The following is a 23,558-nucleotide window of genomic DNA, read 5'->3' on the forward strand; positions in this document are numbered from 1 at the left end:
CCGTCAGCGACGGTCCGCCTCTGCGTTGGGTGGTGTTCGGGTAGCGGTGTCCCACCGTGATAGTCTCTCAGTATGGTATTCTGGTCCCAGACCACTAAAGCGCCAGTCCGCAGCCACATCCTGACTATCCCTGAACTGGGGTGCTAAGCGGGCAAAGTCCCTGTCTAAGGGGGAAGTCCATAGCCCAGCCAGAATCTGTGTGAGTCGGGGCCTATGGGGTCTCTGGCCTAGTGCTGGAGCCACTGACTCCCTGCACATGCACACCCTACTCCTTCCTTGTCCCAGCTTCAACTGCTAGCGTGTTTCAGACGTGCCAAATGTATCTTCTTACTGAGCAGGGAATCCTGCAGCCCTATTAGCTGATGGTCGGCATGTGATGTAGCAGCCCCTGGGGCTGCTGGGACTTTTAGTTCCCCATGCAGAGCTCTGAGAGTTATGGCCACCGCTGTCTCCCTCTGCTGCGCAGGTCTGCATGTGTAATGGCCGCCGCGATCTCTTTGCGCATGCGTGAACCTCTGCGCGTGCATCCCTAACATGGCGGCGCCCTGCTACGGGGCCGTCGGGAGCCTCTGGCTAATCGTCGCCTTCCTGACCGCAACTTTCCCCTCCTCGCCGGCACCTGTCCCTTCCTCCACTATCACACGCGGCCACCCTGGAGGTAAGGGGACCTGGGGGGACCTAGGCCCCTGGTGAAAATACTAACGGCCCCGCTTGGGAACGACATAACAATAGCCACAAACATGAGTTTTATATAATAAAAAATGCATACGTGCATATACCAATTAGATTGTAAGCTCCTCGAAGCAGGGACTCCTCTTCCTAAATGTTACGTTTATGTCTGAAGCACTTATTCCCATGACCTGTTATTTATATTATTTGTTATTTATATGATTACCACGTGTATTACTACTGTGAAGCGCTATGTACATTAATGGCGCTATACAAATAAAGACATACAATACAATGTGAATCTTAACACTTTGCCATGACTTTACATGAGATTGTACATTTCTGTGAAAATTACAATCACATTTGATTTTGCTGCGAGACCACTGCTGAGCCTCATAATGGGGTTCCCCAGTTGTATTGGAGGGTACCTTGCACGCTGGCTTCTGCGAAGCCCATCTTGAACTCCCTTTGGGGAGTAATGTGCATAGTCCTGAGGCTCAGCCTCTCCCTTTGGGTGTACTAGTGTCTCTGTAATGTCTCTTTGGGATACAAACCAGGGACTTCTGGGGTCGAGGTTGGCTCATTGGAGCCACGGAGTAGGCGTTTGCTGTCTGGGCCCTTTACTCGTAGCTCCTTCGGATGTGCCCTTTGAGAGGGTCCCTCCATAGGATCCGCTACGGTTTCGTTGACTGTTTCTTCGGTTTCCACAGAATCCTCGGTACTCTCATTTTTTGGCTTCCTCGTTGTTTTCTGATCTTTCCGACTCACCGTCCAGAGGTGTAGCCTGCATTTCTGGCTCGTCATCCCCCACTTGTTGGATAGGTAGGAGATGATTCCGGTGCCAGACCCTTACCCGGCCATCCGCATCTTTTATGCGGTAGACTGGGAGGCCGGGCATGTATGACTCAACGTCGAACACTCCGTCTCCCCAACGGTTGGCCAATTAATGTTTCCCAGGGATCCCAAGGTTACAGAGAAGCATGGCGTCTCCAGGACTAATCTCCCGATGTCTGACCCTATGGTCATATCGTCTTTTATTGTTAGCGTTCAGCTGGTAAGAGGACTTTTCGGCTAGCTGATAAGCCTGTTGCAGGCTTTCCTAGAGCCGTTGCACAAATCAGAAGTGCTTCGTATTCAGTACCCCATCGGTCGATACCCTCAGACGTACATCCACAGGTAGCCTGGCTTCTCGTCCAAACATAAAGTAGGGAGAGAACCCGGTGGACTCATAGCCGTACAGTTGTAAGCATGTACCAATGCTTCCACATTCTTTCTCCACTCACTTTTTTGAGTGCCTTTCAGGGTACCGAGCATATTGAGTAGCGTCCTGTTAAACCTCTCCGGCAAAGCGTCTCCCTCCGGATGGTATAGGTTCATTCGGGACTTAGTAATGTTGAGCTTGAGTAATTTCATGATGAGTTTACTCTCAAAGTCCCGGCCTTGGTCTGAATGTAGGCGGTTGGGTAGGCCATAGTGCACAAAGTTCCGCTCCCACAGGATATTCGTCACCATGATGGCCTTCTGGTCTTTCGTGGGGAAGGCTTGAGTCTAACATGTGTAATGGTCCGTGATGACCAACACATTGCCGATGCCTCGGGCGCCTGGTTCAATGCACAGGAAATCCATGCACACCAGGCCCATGGGACCCAAGCTCTTTAGGTGAGCCATTGGTGCAGCTCTGGTAGGGACGGTCTTGCGCTGGATGCACCGTGAGCACTGGTGGCAGTGTCGTTCTACTGACACTCGCATCCGTGGCCAGAAGAACCGGTCTCGTATCAACTCAAAAGTCTTCTCTACGCCGAGATGCCCATGTCAATTGTGCAAAGATCTCAGGACCATATGTTGTAGGTTCCTGGGCAGAACCAATTGCCGTCTATCCGCGATACTCCCCTGTTAGAGTTTAGCAGGGGGTTCATCACGTTTTTTGTTGATCAAATAAATATATTTTTTGTACCAGCACAGTCCAGCCTTCTATTTTTGTCCAGCCGTGCCTGCTTACTTCCTCCCTTCACAGAGAGGTTCCTTTTCCAGACTACATGTACAGCGGAGCACGCCTACCCGGACGGAGCCACGAGAAAATAAACAGTGTCAAACAGTGAGTTACTTTCTATTTCTGTATGGAGTTGCCCCAGGCGAATTGGCCATATATGCAGGTTATTTAAGGGGTCCAGTGCCGGTTGAGAGACCTCCACTGGTCATCCCTGTTTCATTTATTCAGTACCGATTGCTAGGTCAATTCCCATGATAGGGGCACACAGTGTAGATTTAAAGGCTCCACACTTTCACTTTAAATTCTCACTCCAAATATGTCCGGATGTTTTGGCAATAAATGATACTATTCACAATTTGGGGCTGTTTACTCTGTAGCACTCGTCACACTTTTGGGGGATCCTCTCCCCTATCTATCTTCTCTGAGATCTTCGTCAAGGCGATTTTCAGACTCCACGGTACTCCGCAAGTCATAGTCTTCGACCTAGGCTCACAATTCATCTCCAGATTCTGGAGGGCTTTCTGCCAAAGTCTGGGCATTTCACTTCATTTTTCATCTGGGTACCATCTGCAAACTAATGGACAAATAGAACAGACCAATTAGTCATTAGAACAGTTCATTCGCTGTTTTTATCTCGAATGCCTAGGACAATTGGTCGGATCTTTTTCCTTGGGCAGAGTTTTCACATAGCAATCTTAGAAATGAATCCACTCAACAATCTCCTTTTTTCACGAATTATGGACTCCATCCCTCGGCTCTTCCTTCCATCGTATCCAGATCTGGAGTTCCCGCCGCCGAGGACAGAATCCAGTGCCTCCAAGATTCTTGGGAGAAAATTCAGGGGAACCTGAGACGCCGTCAATATGCAAAAGAAACAAGCCGATTGTCACCGTCGGGAGACTCCATCTTACACTCCTGGACAAAAGGTATGGCTTTCTACGAAAAATATTCGCCTTAGTCTCTTCACCCAAATTGGCAGCCAGATTCATTGGCCCTTTTGTCATTACTGAGAGGGTCAATCCTGTCACCTACCGGCTTAAACTGCCGGCAACCATGAAGATCCCTTCCGCCTTTTACGTTATCTATGTGATATAGCCCATTAATATTATTACATTGTATTGAGTGAAGGTTATTCTATGTTCTCGATCTATTACATTGTATACCTGATTATTACTATTATGATTAAATTATAATCTAGTTACCATCACTATCTGTTATCTATCTGATGATTATAATTTAACAATAATACTAATAGTGTCATATACATAATCAATTGTATTATAACCTACAGTAGGTGTCTGTGTGATCTAACTATTTATTATTATAAATGATAACCAAGGTTTCATCGTTGTATCACAGAGGATAACTAATATTTATTATTCATATCAAGTACAATCCAAGTGTCATCATCAATGTGATACACATAATATATGTATATTATTGGTATTACTATTTTTAAAGAATAATCCTGGGTGCGATCATATCCATGTAATATTATTATTATTATTAATGTGAACTATAAATGAGGTGTCATCACAACTATGATAGTATACAGGTGTACATAATTATTTTAAATGAAAAACCTGATCTTCCTCCTGATATTATGATGAGTGATCATACAGGCTCACAATGAGTTCTTAGATATTACTAATATATTGCAGATGCAATCATCTTAATAATATCATTATTACCACCCATACCATATGCGTTATTATTCTTTTCATTACTACTGTATTCCTAATCTCTGCATTATTATCTGTTTTGTTTGCTACATAATTTAGGTACACGAGGCCATTAGGGATGAGATATAAACATACTATTTTTGTTATTATTGTTAATATAATACATGTACAGTACCATGAGACCAGGAGAGAGAAAATGTTAAAATATATTGTTAACCATAGAATCATATGTAACATAAAACTGGAAGAGGAAACCTTTTTTGTTTTTTTTTTGCCAAATATTAGTATTATTCATGTATGAGTCCAGGAATGTATGAACATAATGGTAAAAATACAATCTATATATTAAAAATAGTAACATAAAATTTGATGTAATGTGGAAGGTGTCACTGTAACATATGGACAGAATGTAAGTAACATACTGAGGAGGGACTTATAATATTGTCATGCTGTTATAAAAAAAAAAGTTTCAATTGGATTGTCCTACAGGTAATTGTTCAAAGTAATGAATGTGGACACCTGGTTAAATATGGTCAAGATGGCCTTACAGTTTCTAACAGTATATTGCCAAGTGAAACCATACCTTTAAAACCCATCTGTTATTTTGACATTATGCAGTAGCATTTTATTAATCGTGTAACCATATTGCACAGCATGTTTGTAGGTGGTGCATGAGCACCTCTGCGTGGGCTACAGAAGATGTGGTAAGTGTTGTTTTAAACATGTCAAAGAGCTGTAGCAAAAATCTGTTCCATTTTCTGGCAATTATCCAAATAATCATAAACGTGCACACCTACACCGCCTTATGCTAGCGTTCTCCCACGTTAGATCTGGCTTTCCTTAACAACAAGACAGCTAGTAGTATTCCATCGTCCAGTGCACATCAAAAGCCTTGGCAGAACACAAAATGTATGTAGTTGGTGAAAGTGTTTATTCCACCGATATGAAAGCACTGTAACATGACAAAACGTTCATTTGGTTCAAACAAAATAACAGGTTGGTAACAAAGAAAAAGCTATATATGTTTAGTCCGTGTTGTGGTGCTTTTTTTAATGTTTACCTGCAGTATGTGTCTTTTTATACCTAATACATTATTTGCACTCATTTGTAAATGCCACATCTATTGTCCTGTAGCCACCAAATGATCGTGCAGTAAAAGTTCATTGATGTATGACATGCTTTTGTCATATCGTACAAAAGTTCAATTTACGCTTAAGCCAATACTATGTGGAATTGACACGCTTATTATAATATTAAGAAATGAAAAGACTCCACAATGTTTTGTGTTCTAATTTGTCATTCGGAGATAAGTAGCGACGTAGGTGGCATATGAAGAGGTTGTAAATATCACAACTTCCTAGTATTACTTTTTCAATGCACATCTTAAAAGCAGTCTTTTTAGCAGTCATTTGTGCTAGACTAAAGCAGCTACAGTAACTATAGAACACACTGTACCTTGCTCACTCCCACAGGATATTAGTGCATGGACGTCCAGTGGAGTTTAAAACTCTGTAATGTTTTTTTTTTTTTTTAATATAGATATTAGATAGCAATTCAGCCATTAGAGCCCCAAAATACAGTCTTCCAAAATGTTGCTTTTTTTCATAATAACTGTTGGGGACAATGAGAGAAGGCCAGAAGCGTATGCCTTCCATTTTGTCTGGTTATGATGGCTGGAATATATTTCTTCGTGTAGTCAGTTTTTGCTAACATATATTCACTCTTGAAGCTAGTTTTTACTGTCTTATCTGTAATAGGAGGTTAGCCCCCTGGGAAGCTAAAATGATCCCACATAAGTTCCATGAGAACCAAAGTTGTAAATGATGGAGGTGAGAATGTTATGTATTCCAGATAGTGTCTGTCCTGGGAGATTTACACCCATTTGATCACCCCACAAACATGTCCTGCCCCTTAATCACGCCTTTTAACATAAGTTACGCCTCTAACCAAATGTTTTCTTATTTCTGTATAAATCCTTTTACCCTATGCTTAATAAACTAAGACAAAGGTTTTGAAACACTGCCTGCATGTCGTTTCATTTCATTCGTCTTCCGAACTCGTACGTTTTATCAGATTGGAGTTAGCAGTGCCAGGGCGTGAATCCAAAGCTTCCCGGGAAGCCAGCAGCGTGGTGCTGTGTGTGTGGACCAAGTCACAAAAAAGGCCTCCAGCCCTATTTCCAATTGGCAGGGCTACCCCATCAATAACCTTCTTGATAATCTGCCAATTTGATTTGCCACAAATGCTGGAACTTGGACTGTTCCTAAAACTCAGTTCAGTTATTTCCTTTTCTGAGTGAAAATATATAAACCTCCTATATACTGTATGCAGATGCCAATGAAAGGCTTTGTTAGCCCATAATTACATCTGCACCAGTGTACAGGGGTCAGTATGCCGATGCAATAAAGTAAATTACTATTGGTGATTTCATGATATACCATAGGGGAAAATATGGGTTAGTTATTGTAGAAGATTCAGGGCGCGCAGAAAAACAGTGGTTACATAAAAAAACGAAAAGAAAAACACACAAATAGTGCAATTCTATATGGAAGCAGGAACTGTCAATAAAAATTCAGACGAAATATGCACACACATTAGATAGGGAATAGTCAGGCATTAAATCCAACTGGTAGTCTTAGTGTAGGTATTTCAATATAGACTTTGCTTGAATGTTGAGAGCCCACAACAATGCTGTATGAACTCACAAGCCCAAAAAAGAAGAAATAGACAAGAATGGTGCAGATGGTAACAATATATTAAGAATACACAAAATGAGCAATGGCAACTTACATAGTAGCCCCATGCAAGGGCATTGTACGATACAGTTGTGTGGTATCCGGTAGTGGAGGCTGGTACACCGCTGGAAATGGCACTTCTACAAGGGAGTTGATGCGCTTTCATCTCCTTTTGATGTTGTATGAAGCTCGCACTTCCGCATTCCGATCCTCACGTGGCCGATGCCCACGCGCGATGACGTCGATCCTCGGGCAGCTCCTATCACACCTGTCTGGAATCAGGACTCTACGCGTTTTGCAGGTTTGCTTCGTCAGGGGCCCTTGATTTCATGACACTACATGAGTCTTTAAATGCCATCAGCTAACCAATCATGGTCGCGTATGGCAAACGGCATATTCAAAGTTGTTTCAAGTTTCTTGCGGGTCCGCATCGTGTGCCATTAAAGTTACTTAAAAATGCTTCACATCATCATCATGCATAACAATCTTAATTTTAATCAATAAAAGACAACATTTAAAATTAAATCATTTCATTCATTCATTTGAAATCATTTCAGACAGCCTTTATAACACAGTACAATTGAAAGGCGATAGACGGTGCTTGACAAATCACCCAAAAATCTCGCTGAACCAAAAAATCTGCTTGCCACCTAGTCCCGCCCCCAACCCCGCTTTAACATAAAATATATAAATAAAATAAATGTAATACATTCCTAGTAAGAACAACATTCGTTTTTGACAAATTTATTTATTGTATTACATTATACAGCTAAACCCCGTTATAACGCGCCTCGTTATACCGCGATTCGGTTATAACGCGGTTTTCCCGTGGCTCCCGTTTTTAAAAAAAAAAAAAAAAATTTAATTTTTTTTTTGCACACTGCACACACTGCACACACTGCACACACTCACTGCACACACACTGCTCATTGCTCACACTGCCACACTGCACACACACTGCACGCTCATTGCTCACACTGACACACTGCACACACACTGCACACTGCACACACACTGCACACTGCACACACACTGCTCATTGCTCACACTGCACACACTGACACTGCACACACACTGCACACTGCACACACACTGCTCATTGCTCACACACTGCACACTGCACACACACTGCTCATTGCTCACACTGCACACACTGACACACTGCACACTGCACACACACTGCACATTGCTCACACTGACACACTGCACACGCACTGCTCATTGCTCACACTGCACACACTGACACACTGAACACACACTGCACACTGCACACACACTGCACACTGCTCATTGCTCACACTGCACACACTGACACACTGCACACACACTGCTCATTGCTCACACACTGCTCATTGCTCACACACTGCTCATTGCTCACACACTGCTCATTGCTCACACACTGCTCATTGCTCACACTGCACACACACTGCACACACACTGCTCATTGCTCACACTGCACACACTGACACACTGCACACACACTCACACACTTACAGACACTCACACACACTTACGCACACTCACACACACTCACGCACACTCACACACACTTACAGACACAGACACTCACACACACTCACACACACTCACACACACTTACACACACTTACACACACTTAGACACTCACACACACTTACAGACACACACACACTCACACACACTTACAGACACTCACACACACATACACACACCCATATACACACACACACTTTCTCTCCCATAAATACATACACACACACTCTCTCACTCTACACAGACGGGGGGTGGGGTCGGAGCAGAGGAAAGGCCGCGACCAGCACCACCACCCGCTCCCCCCCCCCCCCCCCCTCCTCCCGCGCAGGCAGCGGGAGCACCGGGGACAGCGGTGGGGAGAAGAAACCCCCCGCTACCACCTCCATGCAGGCAGCGGGATCTGAGGTAAGCGGCGACCTGAGGGACATCCCCGCTCCCATCTCCTGCCCCGCGGCCTGTCCCTCGGTGACAGGGGGAAGCGGGGACAGGAGGGACATCCCCGCTCCCATCTCCTGCCCCGCGGCCTGTCCCTCGGTGACAGGGGGAAGCGGGGACAGGAGGGACATCCCCGCTCCCATCTCCTGTCCCGCGGTGACAGGGGGAAGCGGGGACAGGAGGGACATCCCCGCTCCCATCTCCTGCCCCGCGGCCTGTCCCGCGGTGACAGGGGGAAGCGGGGAGCGGAGGGACATGCCCGCTCCCATCTCCTGGCCCGCTCGATGAATATGCGCTAAAGCGCGGCGGCCATTTTTTTTCCCCGCGACCCCGTTAGTAACGCGGTGGTCTCGGGGTGGACCCCGAGACCCGCGTTATAACGGGGTTTAGCTGTTCTACAATTAGTCCTTGTTACACGTGTGTGTGTGTGTGTGTATATGTCGGATCTAGAAATAAAAGCCAGATGTGAATGACTAGTTTCCTGAACGTCCCCGCTTCACAATATCTAAAGCAGCAATCCCGCCTGGGATCTTACCTGATCCGCAGTCCCTCAATGTTCAGGTACCCTCATTCCCGCAATGTTATACTTTTGGAGGGGATGTGTTCCCTACCTGTCTTCTGGGTTAGGGGGGATTCCGATGTCTCCCTTGTGAAACTTGAGTCAAATTTGGAAGAAAGCAGTATAGGTTATTTCGGTGTAGTATAGGGCAGTTAAGATATATAGGGTAAGTAAGAGATCCAGAGTGTGAGACAGACAGAGTGTGGGTGAGAGACACAGAGGGTCAGAGAGAGATAGAGAGGGTCAGAGACACAGAGATAGAGGATCAGAGACACAGAGATAGAGGGTCTGAGACAGAGATAGAGGGTCAGAGACACAGAGATAGAGGGTCAGAGAGAGATAGAGAGGGCGAGAGAGAGAGAGGGAGGGCGGGGGACAGAGAGCGGGTCAGAGAGAGAGAGGGTCATAGAGAGAGAGAGAGGGTCAGAGACAGAGAGAGGGCAAGAGAGAGGGAGGGCGGGGGACAGAGAGGGTGGGCGGGAGAGAGGGCAGGAGACAGGGTGATTGGGTGGGTTGACGGGGTGACTGACGAGGTGACGTGGTGGGGTGACACTTTTGGTATCCTACACACATACATACCCATGCACACACACGGGACAGGTGTAAGAAGAGAGGAAATGCCGCGCGACCGAGCACCGCCCCGCTTGCCCCACCCTCCCTGCGACCATCTCCCGCCCTCGCGGGCAGCCACGGGACCAGAGGAAAGCAGAGGGCAAGGGGGAAACACCCCCGCTACCATCTCCCGCCCTGCGCGGGCAGCCGCGGGGACCAGGGGGAACACCTCTGCCTCGTGTGGGGACCGGGGAGAGAAGGGGGGGGAACACCCCTGCTTCCATTTCCCGCCACGTGCGGGCATCTGGGAGGAAGTGGGGACCGGGGGGTAAGGGGGAACACCCCCGCTACCATCTCCCGCCCCGTGCGGGGATCGGGGGGAAGCGGGGACCAGGGGGAAGCGAGGAGTAAGGGGGAACACCTCCGCCCCGCGGGGACCGGGGAGAGAAGGGGCAATACCCCCACTTCCATCTCCTGCCCCGCCCGGGGATCGGGGGGAAGCGGGGACCGGGGGGTAAAGGGGAACACCCCCGCTACCATCTCCCGCCCCGTGCGGGGATTGGGCGGAAGCGGGGAGTAAGGGGGAACACCTCCGCCCCGCGGGGGAAGCGGGGACCGGGGAGAGAAGAGGGGAACACCCCCGCTTCCATCTCCTACCCCACCCCACGCGGGCAGCAGGGGGGATCGGGGAGAGAAAGGGGGGATCGGGGAGAGAAAGGGGGAACACCCCCGCTACCACCAGTCAGCCACGGGGACCGGGCGCAGGAGATGGGGGACCGCGCGAGCAGCACTCCCATTACTTACCCCTGCAGAGAAGGAAGGGCTCCATTCCGCGTCATGCCCTATTGGCCAATCAGCTAGGGGGATTTAAAAAAAAAAAAAAATTCTTTGCAGAGCAGGGGATTTTTTTTTCAGAGCAGGGGCAAAGTCACTGGCCACGGGCCAATTTCTGTTCGCACCTGGCGAGTAGGCGACCGGGTTTGCCGAGCACTGGCGATAGATATAAAAAACGTTATTAATATTACTGGCACATACTGAAAGAGGACCCGATCCTTGGGAATATCATTGAGGACAGACCTAGAGTCATTTTTTAGAAAGTGACACATTTTAAAGATAAACTGGCACCAATTGTTTTTAAAGGTAGTGAACCAAAAGAAGGGTGGCTGACCAAACCAGTGGGTTTTTTCAAATGCATATCGTGCAAATACAAAAAGAAAAACCCAGCGACGCACCACCACAACAAATAACAAGGAAGAGGCAACTCCAAAAATACAAACGTTTATCTGGCCAATGACAGGAAGACCAACATGAGCCCCAGTTTCCCATGAACTTTATACCTGCATATTGTGCAAGGCCTGCTCTTTTGGTTCAAATGATAAATTAGATTTTAAGTCAAATAGCACTAGAGAATCCTTCAAAATGAAACAATGTCCTAATTGTAGGACAAGTTATGTTGTGTACATATTAGAATGCCCCTGTGGCCTCCAATACGTGGGCAAGACCATTCGACCCCTAAGAGTGCGTATATTAGAACACGTCGGTAACATTGAAAAGAAGATGCTCATGCGTAGTGTGCCTAAACTTTTTTTGAAGGCACATAATGTGAACCCAATTGGATTGAAATATAGAGCTATTGAATGTATCGATAAGCACTGGACGGGGGGAGGAGGATAGAGCTGAAAGACTGATCTAAAGAGAAAGCTATTGGATTTTTAATTAAAAATTCTTATACCTGATGGTCTGAATATAGATATTGATATTACTGCTTTTCTTTGACCAGTCTCCATTTATTTTTATCCCCTTTTTTTAACTTACTTTTATAATTGATCTTTTGTATTGATTTTTTTTATTGATACATTTTTAATCCTTTTTTTATTTTTTATTTAATATTATTATTGATCTGTTTTTAATTTTATACTATTATCACAAATGGTTAGGTCTATTTTATAGTTGAATATTCTCCCATTCTGAAAAAAACATTTTATTATGTGTATATCCATAACTAATTGTATATTTATGTCTTCTTAGGATTCAGCTGCTACCTATTTTGGTGTACATGTATAAATAAATTACATATATCTATTTATTATGATGATGATTTAATTATTTTGTCTTTTATTGATTAAAATTAAGATTGTTATGTATTATTATGATGTGAAGCATTTTTAAGTAACTTTAATGGCAGACGATGCAGGCCCGCAAGAAACTTGAAACAACTTTAAATATGCCGTTTGCCATACGCGACCATGATTGATTAGCTGATGGCATTTGAAGACTAGTCTCATGGAATAAAGGACCCCTGACGAAGCAAACCTGCGAAACGCGTAGAGTCCTAATTCTAGACAGTTGTGATATGAGCTGCCCGAGTATCGACGTCATCGCGTGTAGGTGCTGGTCACGTGAGGATAGAAACACGGAAGTGCGAGCTTCATACAACATTGCAAGGAGGTGAAAGTGCATCAACTCCCTTGTAGAAGTGCCATTTCCAGCGGTGTACCAGCCTCCACTACCGGACACCACTCAACTGTCTATCGTACAATGCCCTTGCATGGGGCTACTATGTAAGTTGCCATTGCTCATTTTGTGTATTCTTAATATATTGTTACCATCTGCACCATCTTGTCTGTTTCTTCTTTTTGGGGCTTGTGAGTTCATGCAGCATTGTTGTGGGTTCTCTACATTCAAGCAAAGACTATTGAATTACCTACACTAATAGACTACCTGTGGGATTTAATGCCTGACAAATCCCTATCTAAGGTGAGTGCATATTTTGCTTCAAGTTTTATTGACCGTTCCTGCGTCGATATAGAATTGCACTATTTGTGTGTTTTTTTTTCCAGTTTTTTTTATGCAACCACCAGTTTTCTGCGCTCCTTGAATCTTCTACAATAACTATTACAGAGGACCACAAAGGAAGGTCCAGCGAGGGTTGAGCTGCAAATACCAGTGTCTGTTCTGAAGGTTTTATCTTGGTGTATTTTTAATTTGTATTTCACTCTATCTGTATTAAAAATGCACTATTAAGTGTGTTTTGAATATGTATCTTTTACACACTTTGATGGTAGCGCCGGGTGAATATCTGTCCATATGGGTTAGAGACCAACACTGCTATATTTGCAAACTCTTCTCAGCCTTGAGGAAGACCCATCATTTTGTCCTAACACAGTTTAAAAAAAAAGATTTTCACTTACATTATTTTACCCTAGAGCACAAATCAATGGTTTGGCTTTTATTTCCTTTTTGAAAATGGTGGTCACTGCAGAACAATGCTGAAATCCAATATTTACAGCCATACGGTATGGTTGGTCAAAACAAACACGTAAAGCTGAATTTAGCTAGTCTAACATACTACAATTGTTCGGGTTTTAAGCCAAGTCTAGATTGATGCTTTTCTCTATCGGTGGTGCAAAAAAAATAAAATCCTTTTTTTTCCCATGATATTGAACCCTAATTTATTTTATTTTTTTTGAGTCAAATTAAGCTCTTTTTTTCTTCTAACTTACTGTACACAAAATGTGCCAAGAGTCAGCCCAATCGTATTTGTGTGTCAAAAATTAGGTTGACCCAGTCTTGCACTGTTCAGTGAATATTTTACCCTTTTCTCCAAGGAGAATGATATGACCTTCAGCAATATTGACAAGACAGTGCTAAGGAAAACACCATCATAACATTCATTGTTGTATCTTTTTTTTATTTTCAGGTGGTGTTTGTGAATTTGAGCTTCCTGGGAGCTCACCGTCCGCCTTAGAGGTAAATATTTTGTCAGGTTTACAAAAACAGAACAATACCCCACGGAAAACACAATCACAAACTATACATACGAGTGACCACTTCATAAATGATTTATTGTCACGAAGTGATGAGTGAAGGAACTCAAGAGAGCCATGAGTGGATATCCAAATGTCAAAAGGGACAGTTTTTTAAAATAAATAATACATATATTTGTGTGTGTGTGTCCTCTGAACAAACCCTTCGGAGCACCAATTTTCAAATGTTTCTTGCTCTAAATGACTTCTCACCAATCGAGGCTGGTGTTTGGGTGCAATCACTCTTCATCTTTATTTCTTCTCAAAACTGTACTTGCTCATATTTTTATAGATGGTAATAAATGCCAATGTTGGTTTCTCCTTAAACTGTTGGGTTCATTATTGATGAATAATGGTAATGAGACAAATAACCCTCATCACTATGATGTGTAGGTACTTCAGCAGCAGCTGAACTCATTTCAAGCTCTTCAGCAACAGACTTTGAAAAACGTCAGCATTGTAAGTAAGAGATGGTTTTACTAAACTACAGTGTTTTGCTAAAATAGCTTTTCTACAAAATGTTGTCGTAGGTTAAGGATCTTGAATGTAGCTAGGAAATACAGATGCTATACGTAGTGATAATACGTAGGGCTGGGAAAATATCACTAACATTCATCATTCAAGCTAAAAAGTCACCCGTCCACCCCATTGCATTGTGACAGAAGGCAGCTGGGCTCGACCAAATAAAGGAGAGTGTCCCAGGCCACAGCCTCTCTGTCCCCTTTGTAAAATTGGGCTTGTGTGTGTGTGTGTGTACTGTTAAAAGCAGCGGCCGCCTCTCTTTCCCGTGGCAGAGGAGGGTCCCGTTTTGGCCGCTGATTCTTTCCACGACGGCTGTCTCTTGGCTTCATTCATGGTGCTCTGGCTGCACACGTTCAGGAGGGGGGCATGTGTTCAATACCTTTCATGGCCATTTGACACGCTTGTCTTTGAAATGGGTTTGATTCCCTGTGTTAGTATGTGGTTACTGGGAAAGGTGAGAGGTTTCCCCTATATAAGAGCAAGAAGCTCTTGGCTGGGTTCCCCACTCATAACTTGGCAGGTGGAAATGTTACCTCCTAGTGAGTTTGTACTAGGATTGTTCAGTTTTGTATGCACATTGCTGGGGGGGGCACCCTTTTATACCCAGAGCCCACCCTTTTATACCCACAAAAATCCCAACCCCTTCTTCTGACCACACAGATCCCCCACTCCTCAAATACACACAGACCTCCCACTTCCTCTGACTACACAGATCCCCCATCATATTCACAGACCCCTCCACCCCCAAATAATTAAGTCCCTTGTCCTTACCTCGGTCAATGAGGCAGCATGGTGTGTGGAAGCTGCAGGTTTCTGTCACTCACCACTGGAGCCTCAACACTTGTGCCCAGAGGCGTAACTAGGGGGGCAACCGGGGCAGCAGAGGGTTAGGGGGCACAGGCGAGCGGTTGCCGGAGGACGGTGGATGATGGCTTGATAGGCGACGAGCAGAGCATGATGCAATGGTCCAACCTGGAAATCATTCCTGCTGCCAGGACAGACCTCACCCCCTCCTGCACCACAGGTAAGGACTTCATGCGTGTTGAGAGACGGGGGCGGGGGGGGCGGTTAAACTGTTGGGGTGTTTCGAGAGACAGGGTGGGGGTGTTGAGAATTTGTTGGGGGGTGTTGACTGTTGGTGGGGAGGAGGTGTTGAGAGACTGTTGGGGGGTGGGGAGGAAGTGTTAGAGAGTGGTGGGGGAGAGAATGAGAATGTGGGGGGGGGAGTAGGGTCGAGTGTGAGAGCGGGCAGGTGATTTTGACAGAGGGGACGAGGACTCATAAGGCCACTGAGGGGGAAATGATCCCCCCCCCCACTGTCACCCCTTACTCCATATTATTTTATTTTTGGGGGAGGGGCGAATTGTGTGGCACTTGCCCCGGGCGCTAAATTACTGAGTTCCTCCTCTGCTTGTGCACCCCAATGCGTTGCGCTAAAGGCGCCAGACCACTGCGGCAGATGCAAGGCATTGTGGGCTGCAAGTGTTGAGAGCCTGGCGGTGAGTGACAGGCATGCTGCCTTGACACACTCTGCAGTTCAGTGCCTTTAAGCACATGGTAGAACGAAAAGGAGGCTACATCTTTCATCTGGCCCGAATTTCCACTCTAAGGCCACGGGCATGGTGCCTCGGGCCGCGCTGAGCCGTGCTCCTGCTCAGCCTCGCCTGCTCAAGCTCGTGCTTTTTTGCGTCCTGTCAGGCGAGGCAGCGAGCGCGCTTTGGGGACTGGGGCGGAGGCGGGGCTAGTCCCTCGTTCCCATTGGCTGTTTGCGGTCACGTGACCGGCCCTCCGCTCATGTTAGCGCTAAAACTTAAATTAATATGTCGGCTGCAATTCAGCACGCCTCCGCACGAGCCTGCTAAAGCCACACACATACCAGATGCAGGAGGTAAGTGTGCTGGCTCAGCACGGTATTTTTTACTATGTCCAAGGCATTACTGTACGAGGGGCAAGTGGCTTTTTCCAGCCCTAATAATATGAATTTTATGTAGGTTGTGATACCTTTTAGCGGACCAACATTAGAGTTCTACATATGTCACCTTATGAAACCTCTGGATCTGAACCGTGCTATTTTTCGCTCCGGTGACACACTAGTTTCCAAAAATGTACAGTACCTGTTCATTTGCTGATAGAATAAATATAAAAATCAATATGGCTGCCGAGGTCATCCAAGAGAAAAGACTTCAACATTATGCCCAAATTACATTGCAGTTTTCTATTGGCCAATGGGAGTTTGGCTGACCCAGCAACCATTTTGATTTTCCAGAAGGTAATTAAACTCCACAGCTGAGACTAGCGTGGATCAGCTCCGGAGCTCACTCCCCCACCTTGCAGACTACACCTGTTTTTAACTACATTTAAAACATTTAGCCAGATTTGAAAGGGCTAAACCTAGACATTTTGACGTTCCAGAGCAACATGAAAATATGTATTTCCGACTTATCACGCACGCGTAGCATAGCCTCGGCCTATCACGCGCCTGCCGCAGAGGCGATTTGTGGCATAGGGGGAGGCGTGCCCATGACGTCACGTGAGCGGTTCATCCTCATTGGCTGAACTGCGCACGTGACTCGACCATCAAAAGATTTTGTCTGCTCGGCAATCGGTCGCGCGCTCTATTGCTTGCCTAATAGAGGCTCGACCTTTTGTTCGCACTGCGGTCGCGCTAAGTATGGATGCAGCCTTATGCCGCAACAGTTCCAAATTTTTAATAGTTACCTACTGTACAAAATGTATTTTATTGCAAAGGCATTATGAATGTACATTCTTTTTCAGGTACAATCAGAAATCAATGATATTTTTAACCAAAGTATTGTGGAGCTGAATAGTGCCAAGAACAGCCCATCAAAGATGCAGATGACCAGTACACCTAGATGTGAACCTACGGTATGTCAGGATTGTTGTACTTTTTTTTTATTTATCAAACCTGTTCATGCGATGCCCTTTCTCACTCATTTGACCTCTGCTTATTTCTAAGTAGCCTTAAATATACAGTGCATAGAGTTGAACATGATTTTTCACCTAGTAAGTCATTCAAGTTACTAAATACTATCATTAAATTATTAGGATGGCAAAACAAAGCTTCCAAGAATCATGTATGTTAATAAAATAAATGTATGTTATTATGTCAGTTGGATTTTAGGTGCTTGTCCATTTACTGTATTCATTTTTGTTTTAATTTTACAAATGCCTCATACTTTTTCCTTGTCATCCAGACCACTGAAATATAAAATAGTTTTGTTTTTTTTTGTCATTTTCTGCAGTGAGGGTAGCAAGTCTTAAGGCCACGTTCATAGTCCACGCGCGCGAACGAGAGGGCGAACCCCAATGAGGAAGGTCATAGAGCTCGCGACTGCGGGCAGAGAAAATAATTTGATTTTTGTCGCGCGACGGCCGGGTCACGTGTGCGGTTTGGCCAACGTGGGTGAACCGCTCACATGACGTCACGGTCACGCCTCCCCATCGAGTCTCCCCATCCCACAGGCCACGGATTGCCTCTGCAGTAGGCACGCACGACGCCATGCGCTCCTGCACTATGCAGGAGTAAAAAATTGGGAGGAGCGCACAAACCGAATGGAGCAGGAAAGGACCCAGAATCAAAATATATAAAAAGGGTACTTTATTGTGTCATGAGACCTTGATAAAGAACTCTGTGACGTTCGAAACGCGTTGGATGGGTCTCATGACACAATAAAGTAGCCTTTTTATATATTTTGATTCTGGGTCCTTTCCTGCTCCATTCGGTTTGTGCTCTCCTCCCAATTTTTTACTCCTGCATACCAGCATTGGAAGCTGCACAGCCAGCCAGCCACACCAAGGAACGCGAGTACTTTTGCTAACTAAGGGGAACCTACCAATGAGATTGATCGTGGGTGGGCTTGTACTACCCTCTACCTGTCTTCAGGAGGACTGTACCCATTATTGTTGTTGCATTATCACTACTCTATATTTGTGATTACGGATTTCCTTTGGATGGTGGTTCTGGCATTATATCATCATTGGCCTGGCATTTGAGCGCTTTTGCCATTTCTCTATCTTGCTCCTGCACTATGGCCTTGACCTAAGTTGTCAATGCTACGTAACTTCAATTAGGAGTGTCCTGGCATGACTGGGACGAAAACAACCAACTATGTATCAAAAATGTTGCGGGTCATAGCGAGGTTCTCATTATCTATTGATTTGCTGAAAATTATGTTGCATATGCCTGTATTCTCCTCCCAGTCTTGTGATTATACAGAAAAACGCGGGCGGCTCAAAAACAAAAGACATAAATCCAATTACAGTTAACAAACCTGTCACAGTGTGCGCGCCGCCTCGAGCAGCAGGCCGGGTGACTGCAGAGGAGACAGAATTTTGTTATTGGCCGGCGACAGTCGCATCACGTGAACAGTTCAGCCAATGAGGGTGAACTGCTCACGGTCTGCCTCCGCCCCGCCTCCAAACCTCCTGCTCTGTCTTTCTGGTATAATCAAGATGGCGCTCGGCGGCAGCTCCAGGGTGATGTCACAGAATAGCGCTGCCACCCTGCAGCTCTTTGTCTAATCGAGGCCAAACATGGAGAAAGTAGATAAAAAGCAGCTGAATAACGGGCCTTATATTTTTCTGTCCCATTTGCCTTTTTACAGCTGATTCTCAGAATTCTTAGGTGACTATTTCTTCCATTACTTAATGCATGGAAACTTTCACCAATCTTAATTTGCTATGTGATGATAAATGCTTATTATATTAGAAACCCTGTTTTATACAAACAGTAGGTCTTGTGATGTATTTATGGCTAATGTCTTGCAAAGTCTTTTTTTTTTTTAACATTAATCCCCACTACCCCCCACTCTCCACTGTGTTGTGAGTGTGTCTCGAAAGAGAGCAGAGCAATGCCAAAGTGCATGCCCAGAATATATTGTGATCATGCATTGTATTCTGGGCATGCGACTGTGTACTTAGAAGCAAGCTTGGGAGTGCAAGAGTCAACTATAATGCCTGAATCTCCACTATGCAAAGTAACTAATGTAGAACCCTGCATAAATGTTTCATATATTTTTCCAATCCATGTCTCATTTGTTTGGGTGTCACTAAAAATACTATAACCTTCTTTTTTTAAATTGTTAATATAAAAATAAATTAATTATTTGGATTGTTTGTAGACTTTTAGAAAGGAGTGAGTATAAGCGTGTGTAATGTTTGATCCCTTGCAGCGAGGGATCAGGGTCGGGGATCAGTGAGGCTTACAAGGTATAATATTGCTAGCAGTAAAGGGGATAAGCAGCAGAGTCCCTTGCATGCACTGTTTAATACAATAAGATTAGAACCAGTGTAGGACAGCACAGTAAAGACAATGGCTGCTGCAGAATCTCTTTGGAAGCAGAACTGTCAATCACTGCTCTGCTTACCGAAATTGCAACCCACAATGCCATTTTGTCACGGGGACTCCAGGAGCAGGTAGGACCTCGATGGCCGGAAAAGCAGGGAAGGCAAGGATTATTGGGGTCAAGGGCTGAAGTCAGTGGCAGGCAGCAAGCAGTATCGTCTGGGTCCAGGCAGGGGTCGACAACAGGAAGGCAGGAGCATGAACTGGGCAGGGGAGCAGGGACTGGGACCAGGGACTCACAAGCAGGAGACAGACAGGAGACAGGCCAGTACATAGACAAGAACCTTTAATAAGTATCAGGACACCACACGGAAAAGAAGCAGAAGCATGGGCATAAGGAGTCAGGACACAAAATAAAGGCAAGGGAGAAAGGGGAAACTATAATGACAGAGGATAGGAGCACCAAGAGGAGACAGACAGAGAGGGACCCCAGAACAGACACAAAACAGCATCACACCCGGTGGACAGACAAGGAACAGAAGGGGAGAGGGAGAACTAGGAAAATATGTTGGGGCTATTCCTGACAGCCTTCCATTGTGCTATGCCAGGCATTATGGGCCACAACTTTCAGCAAGCAGAAGGGGTGTCTGGCAGCCCTGCTTCAGAATAAGATCTGCGACAGCTGCTGACTTTCAGCTCCACACGTCACCCCCAATTTTCCACGTCCCGGTAGAGTGGACGAGTGGGTTTTTCGAGCCCTGGTGATAACAATAAACTGGGTACTTACTAGAGATATGCACACCTAGTTCTGGCAGTCTGTAAACTTCCAGGAAAACTTGGCTGAACTAAACATCTCCGCTTGTTAGTGGGTCCAAAGTGTTGTGAGATTTCTACATGCTGTGACCCATAGAATAAGTCATTTTGGCCATTTATCTCAGAACTTCAGTAAGGTTGCTACAGGGTGCAAAGCAGTACTGCGTTATTGGTTAAAGTGGCTCACCAGCTTTGATTGCTTAATCTAAGCTCTGCATCTGGCTGTTAAACCCCAATCCCTAACTTCTTTAGCTGCAAATACAGAAAACTAAATTGAACCCTTAAGGATCGGCAAATTGGAACCACCTAAAATGTAGACATGTGTTGAAACACATGCAAATGTATGCATGGACAGCCTTTTTCTAATCATTGTTTACTGTGATATTCACACTACTTTCTACTTAAAACACTATACCCTTTATATAATTACAGAATCATTATGCTAGCCTGTTTCAAACAACACGGAGTATAGCACCGCCCCTCTCTTTCAGAGAGAATCAGAACGACTCAACGAAATTTGGTGAGAAGCTGTTTAAAAATTCCCTCTACTCACAGGAATGTCAAAATAAATATCAGTCTCGAGGCTGAGACTTATGGTATCCTCTTTATTGACAGGCATGATAAATGGTGAAACAAAGCATTCAATTGAAATAGCTGAAGAGCAATATCTGGACTTGGTTAATAGGACTGATGTAGATTATAAGGACTGCTTTAAGTTTGCCAGCCATGAAAATATGCTTTGGTCTGATTTAGAACAAAAAAATACACTGCTTTCTTTTGAATGTGATGAGGAGTTTGGGGATGTATTAAAAATGCAAGACATTGCTACTGATGTGATGGAAGGAAAACAACTGAAGTCTCAAAAAATGGATATGGGACTTGTAAGAAAACTAGAAGCCCCTTCACATACTTCTGCGAGTACAGTCAGTGTATCATGTATTAATACAGATGTTAATCAAGTGATAGTGCCTACACCAGATTTGGACATTAAATGCAGGAGGAAAAGGGAAAAAGGTCAAATGTCCGATGGACTTCAAACAGCCATGTTATCCCTGCAGAAAACCAACCGATGCCTTAATCGTAAACTTCAACCGGAAAGTACGTATAAATGTTCACTGAGTGCCCCACATAAATACAAAAACAGTTCAGAAGATCTAAGTACGTGTGAAGATATTACATCGGACATAAATCGTAATGAAGGTAAACATCACCTGAATGGTGTTCCCAAACAGACAAAGGAGGAAACAGGACTTCTTGAACAAATCAGAAAACATCAAAGGGAAAAGAAGGATACGGAGCAAGTGACGTGCCAAAGGTTAGAAGAGGAGAAAGCACAACACTTGGAAAACTCCTTATGCAAATCAGACCAAATGCAAACCCAGGTACAGCTGTCCCAAAATGAAAACATGAGTCTGAAGAGGACGTTAAAGCAGCTAAGTATTAATACACAATGCTTAAGAGAAGAAAATCTACGTTACAAAGGGCAAATTAACAAACTTATTGAAGATAAAAATATAATTCAAGCGCGATTAATCAAAGCTGAACAAAACGGGGAGGAATGTATTAGAGAAATAAGGAAGTTAATTAATACATGTGAAGATCTTCTTAACCAAAGGAAAAGTATTCAGGATGAGAAAAGTCAACTGAGTATTGAGAAGCAATACATAATGAGAGAAGTATCTGAATTAAAAATGGAAAAGCAGCAAATGCAGAAGGAAATGGCTGCTATTGCCCGTGACAAAGATGAGCTAGCAAAGCTTTTAAAAGCTACACAAAAAGGTTCGTTATTAGAAACTAAAGAGAGACAGCAACTGGAGTCAAAATTAAGAGCCGTTTCGGAGGAAACTAAGCTACTCAAAAGGCAAATAGAACAGAACCAAATCCAGCAGCTAAAGCAAAGGCAAACAAAAAAGCATTCTGAACAAAAAGACATTTTTCAACTGCTCGTGAAGATAAAAAACGATAAACTGAATCTTGACTCAGCTGTGAAAATGTGTTTGGATGCCATGAAAATCTCACAAAGTGAGCAGTGTAAATCCTGTAGCAGCGAAGAGAAGCTTCTTGGTGAAATTAAAGGTTTGAAAGCAAAAAATATCGTTCTCTGGACAGGTTTCTGTAAAAATGGACGGGAATGTCAGTTGCTGGCAAAATTGTTGCTCAGCCTTAAAGAGGATAATAAGATTTTACAAGCGGAATTACAGGAACATATTAAAAATAATTTGAGATTAGAATTCAATGCTAGGAGGCTGAATAAAGAAAGATTTGTGTTTAACAGCTACCTACAAACACTGGAAAACCAAAGAGATACATTGCAGTTTAAACTACAGCATCTGGGCAGAAATAATGTTGGCTATAGGGAGCAATTTACCATAAATCCATTGTACAAGAAGTATAACTCCAGCTATCTTCTTGAAGGCCGATGTCACACCTACTGTGAGCTTTATAAGGAAGTAAATGACCACCAACGTAAGGCAGACATTTTTGGTCCAGAAGGTACGTACTTACTAAACATTATTCAAACACTAAAAAAACAGTTTAATATAAGCTGGTCATATATCCAAAATCAATAGTGAGATATTATTGTATTCTGCTGTGCCCATCTTTTTAATTTTATGAATGCCGTGTGCATCTGCCATTTAATAAAAGGCCTACCACACGTAGTAAGAGTTCATTAACCATGCTTTCTTCAGACTATACTCTAATTTAGTGACGCTCAACCATTGTCATCTGAAAAGCTGCTATAGATTGATCCATATCTCAGAGATGCACATTTAAATAATATTGTTAGGAAGAATTTAACATGTTTACTGTATTCTGTAGTGGGGGGAATTGTAAGGAGAAATCTGTAACAAGCATGTCCTCAACTAAGGTAGATTTATTCACCTTTAGGATCACCAAACGTATCCCAAGCAAGAGAGCTAAATGCCTCTACCATTCCAGTTACAAGGGGTGTCCCAGCTTTTCTCACATGCAGGCT

At 44.4% G+C, this 23,558-nt stretch overlaps 1 protein-coding gene across 2 annotated transcripts in view; it reads left to right on the top strand.

Moving 5' to 3' along the window:
* The window catches only part of CCDC110 (coiled-coil domain containing 110), a 36,456-nt gene that overhangs the window by 11,264 nt on the left and 1,634 nt on the right, over positions 1 to 23,558 (top strand). The window contains exons 2-6 of one of the 2 annotated variants that reach the window (XM_075610155.1): positions 13,836 to 13,885; positions 14,335 to 14,400; positions 17,239 to 17,349; positions 21,014 to 21,101; positions 21,197 to 23,074. In XM_075610155.1, coding sequence (XP_075466270.1) covers positions 13,836 to 13,885; positions 14,335 to 14,400; positions 17,239 to 17,349; positions 21,014 to 21,101; positions 21,197 to 23,074 — 2,193 coding nt within the window. The remainder of the gene's footprint in view (positions 1 to 13,835; positions 13,886 to 14,334; positions 14,401 to 17,238; positions 17,350 to 21,013; positions 21,102 to 21,196; positions 23,075 to 23,558) is intronic. The other variant, XM_075610159.1, reaches the window with a different exon arrangement.

Source organism: Ascaphus truei, chromosome 1, assembly GCF_040206685.1.
Source record: "Ascaphus truei isolate aAscTru1 chromosome 1, aAscTru1.hap1, whole genome shotgun sequence".
Lineage (NCBI taxonomy): Eukaryota > Metazoa > Chordata > Amphibia > Anura > Ascaphidae > Ascaphus > Ascaphus truei.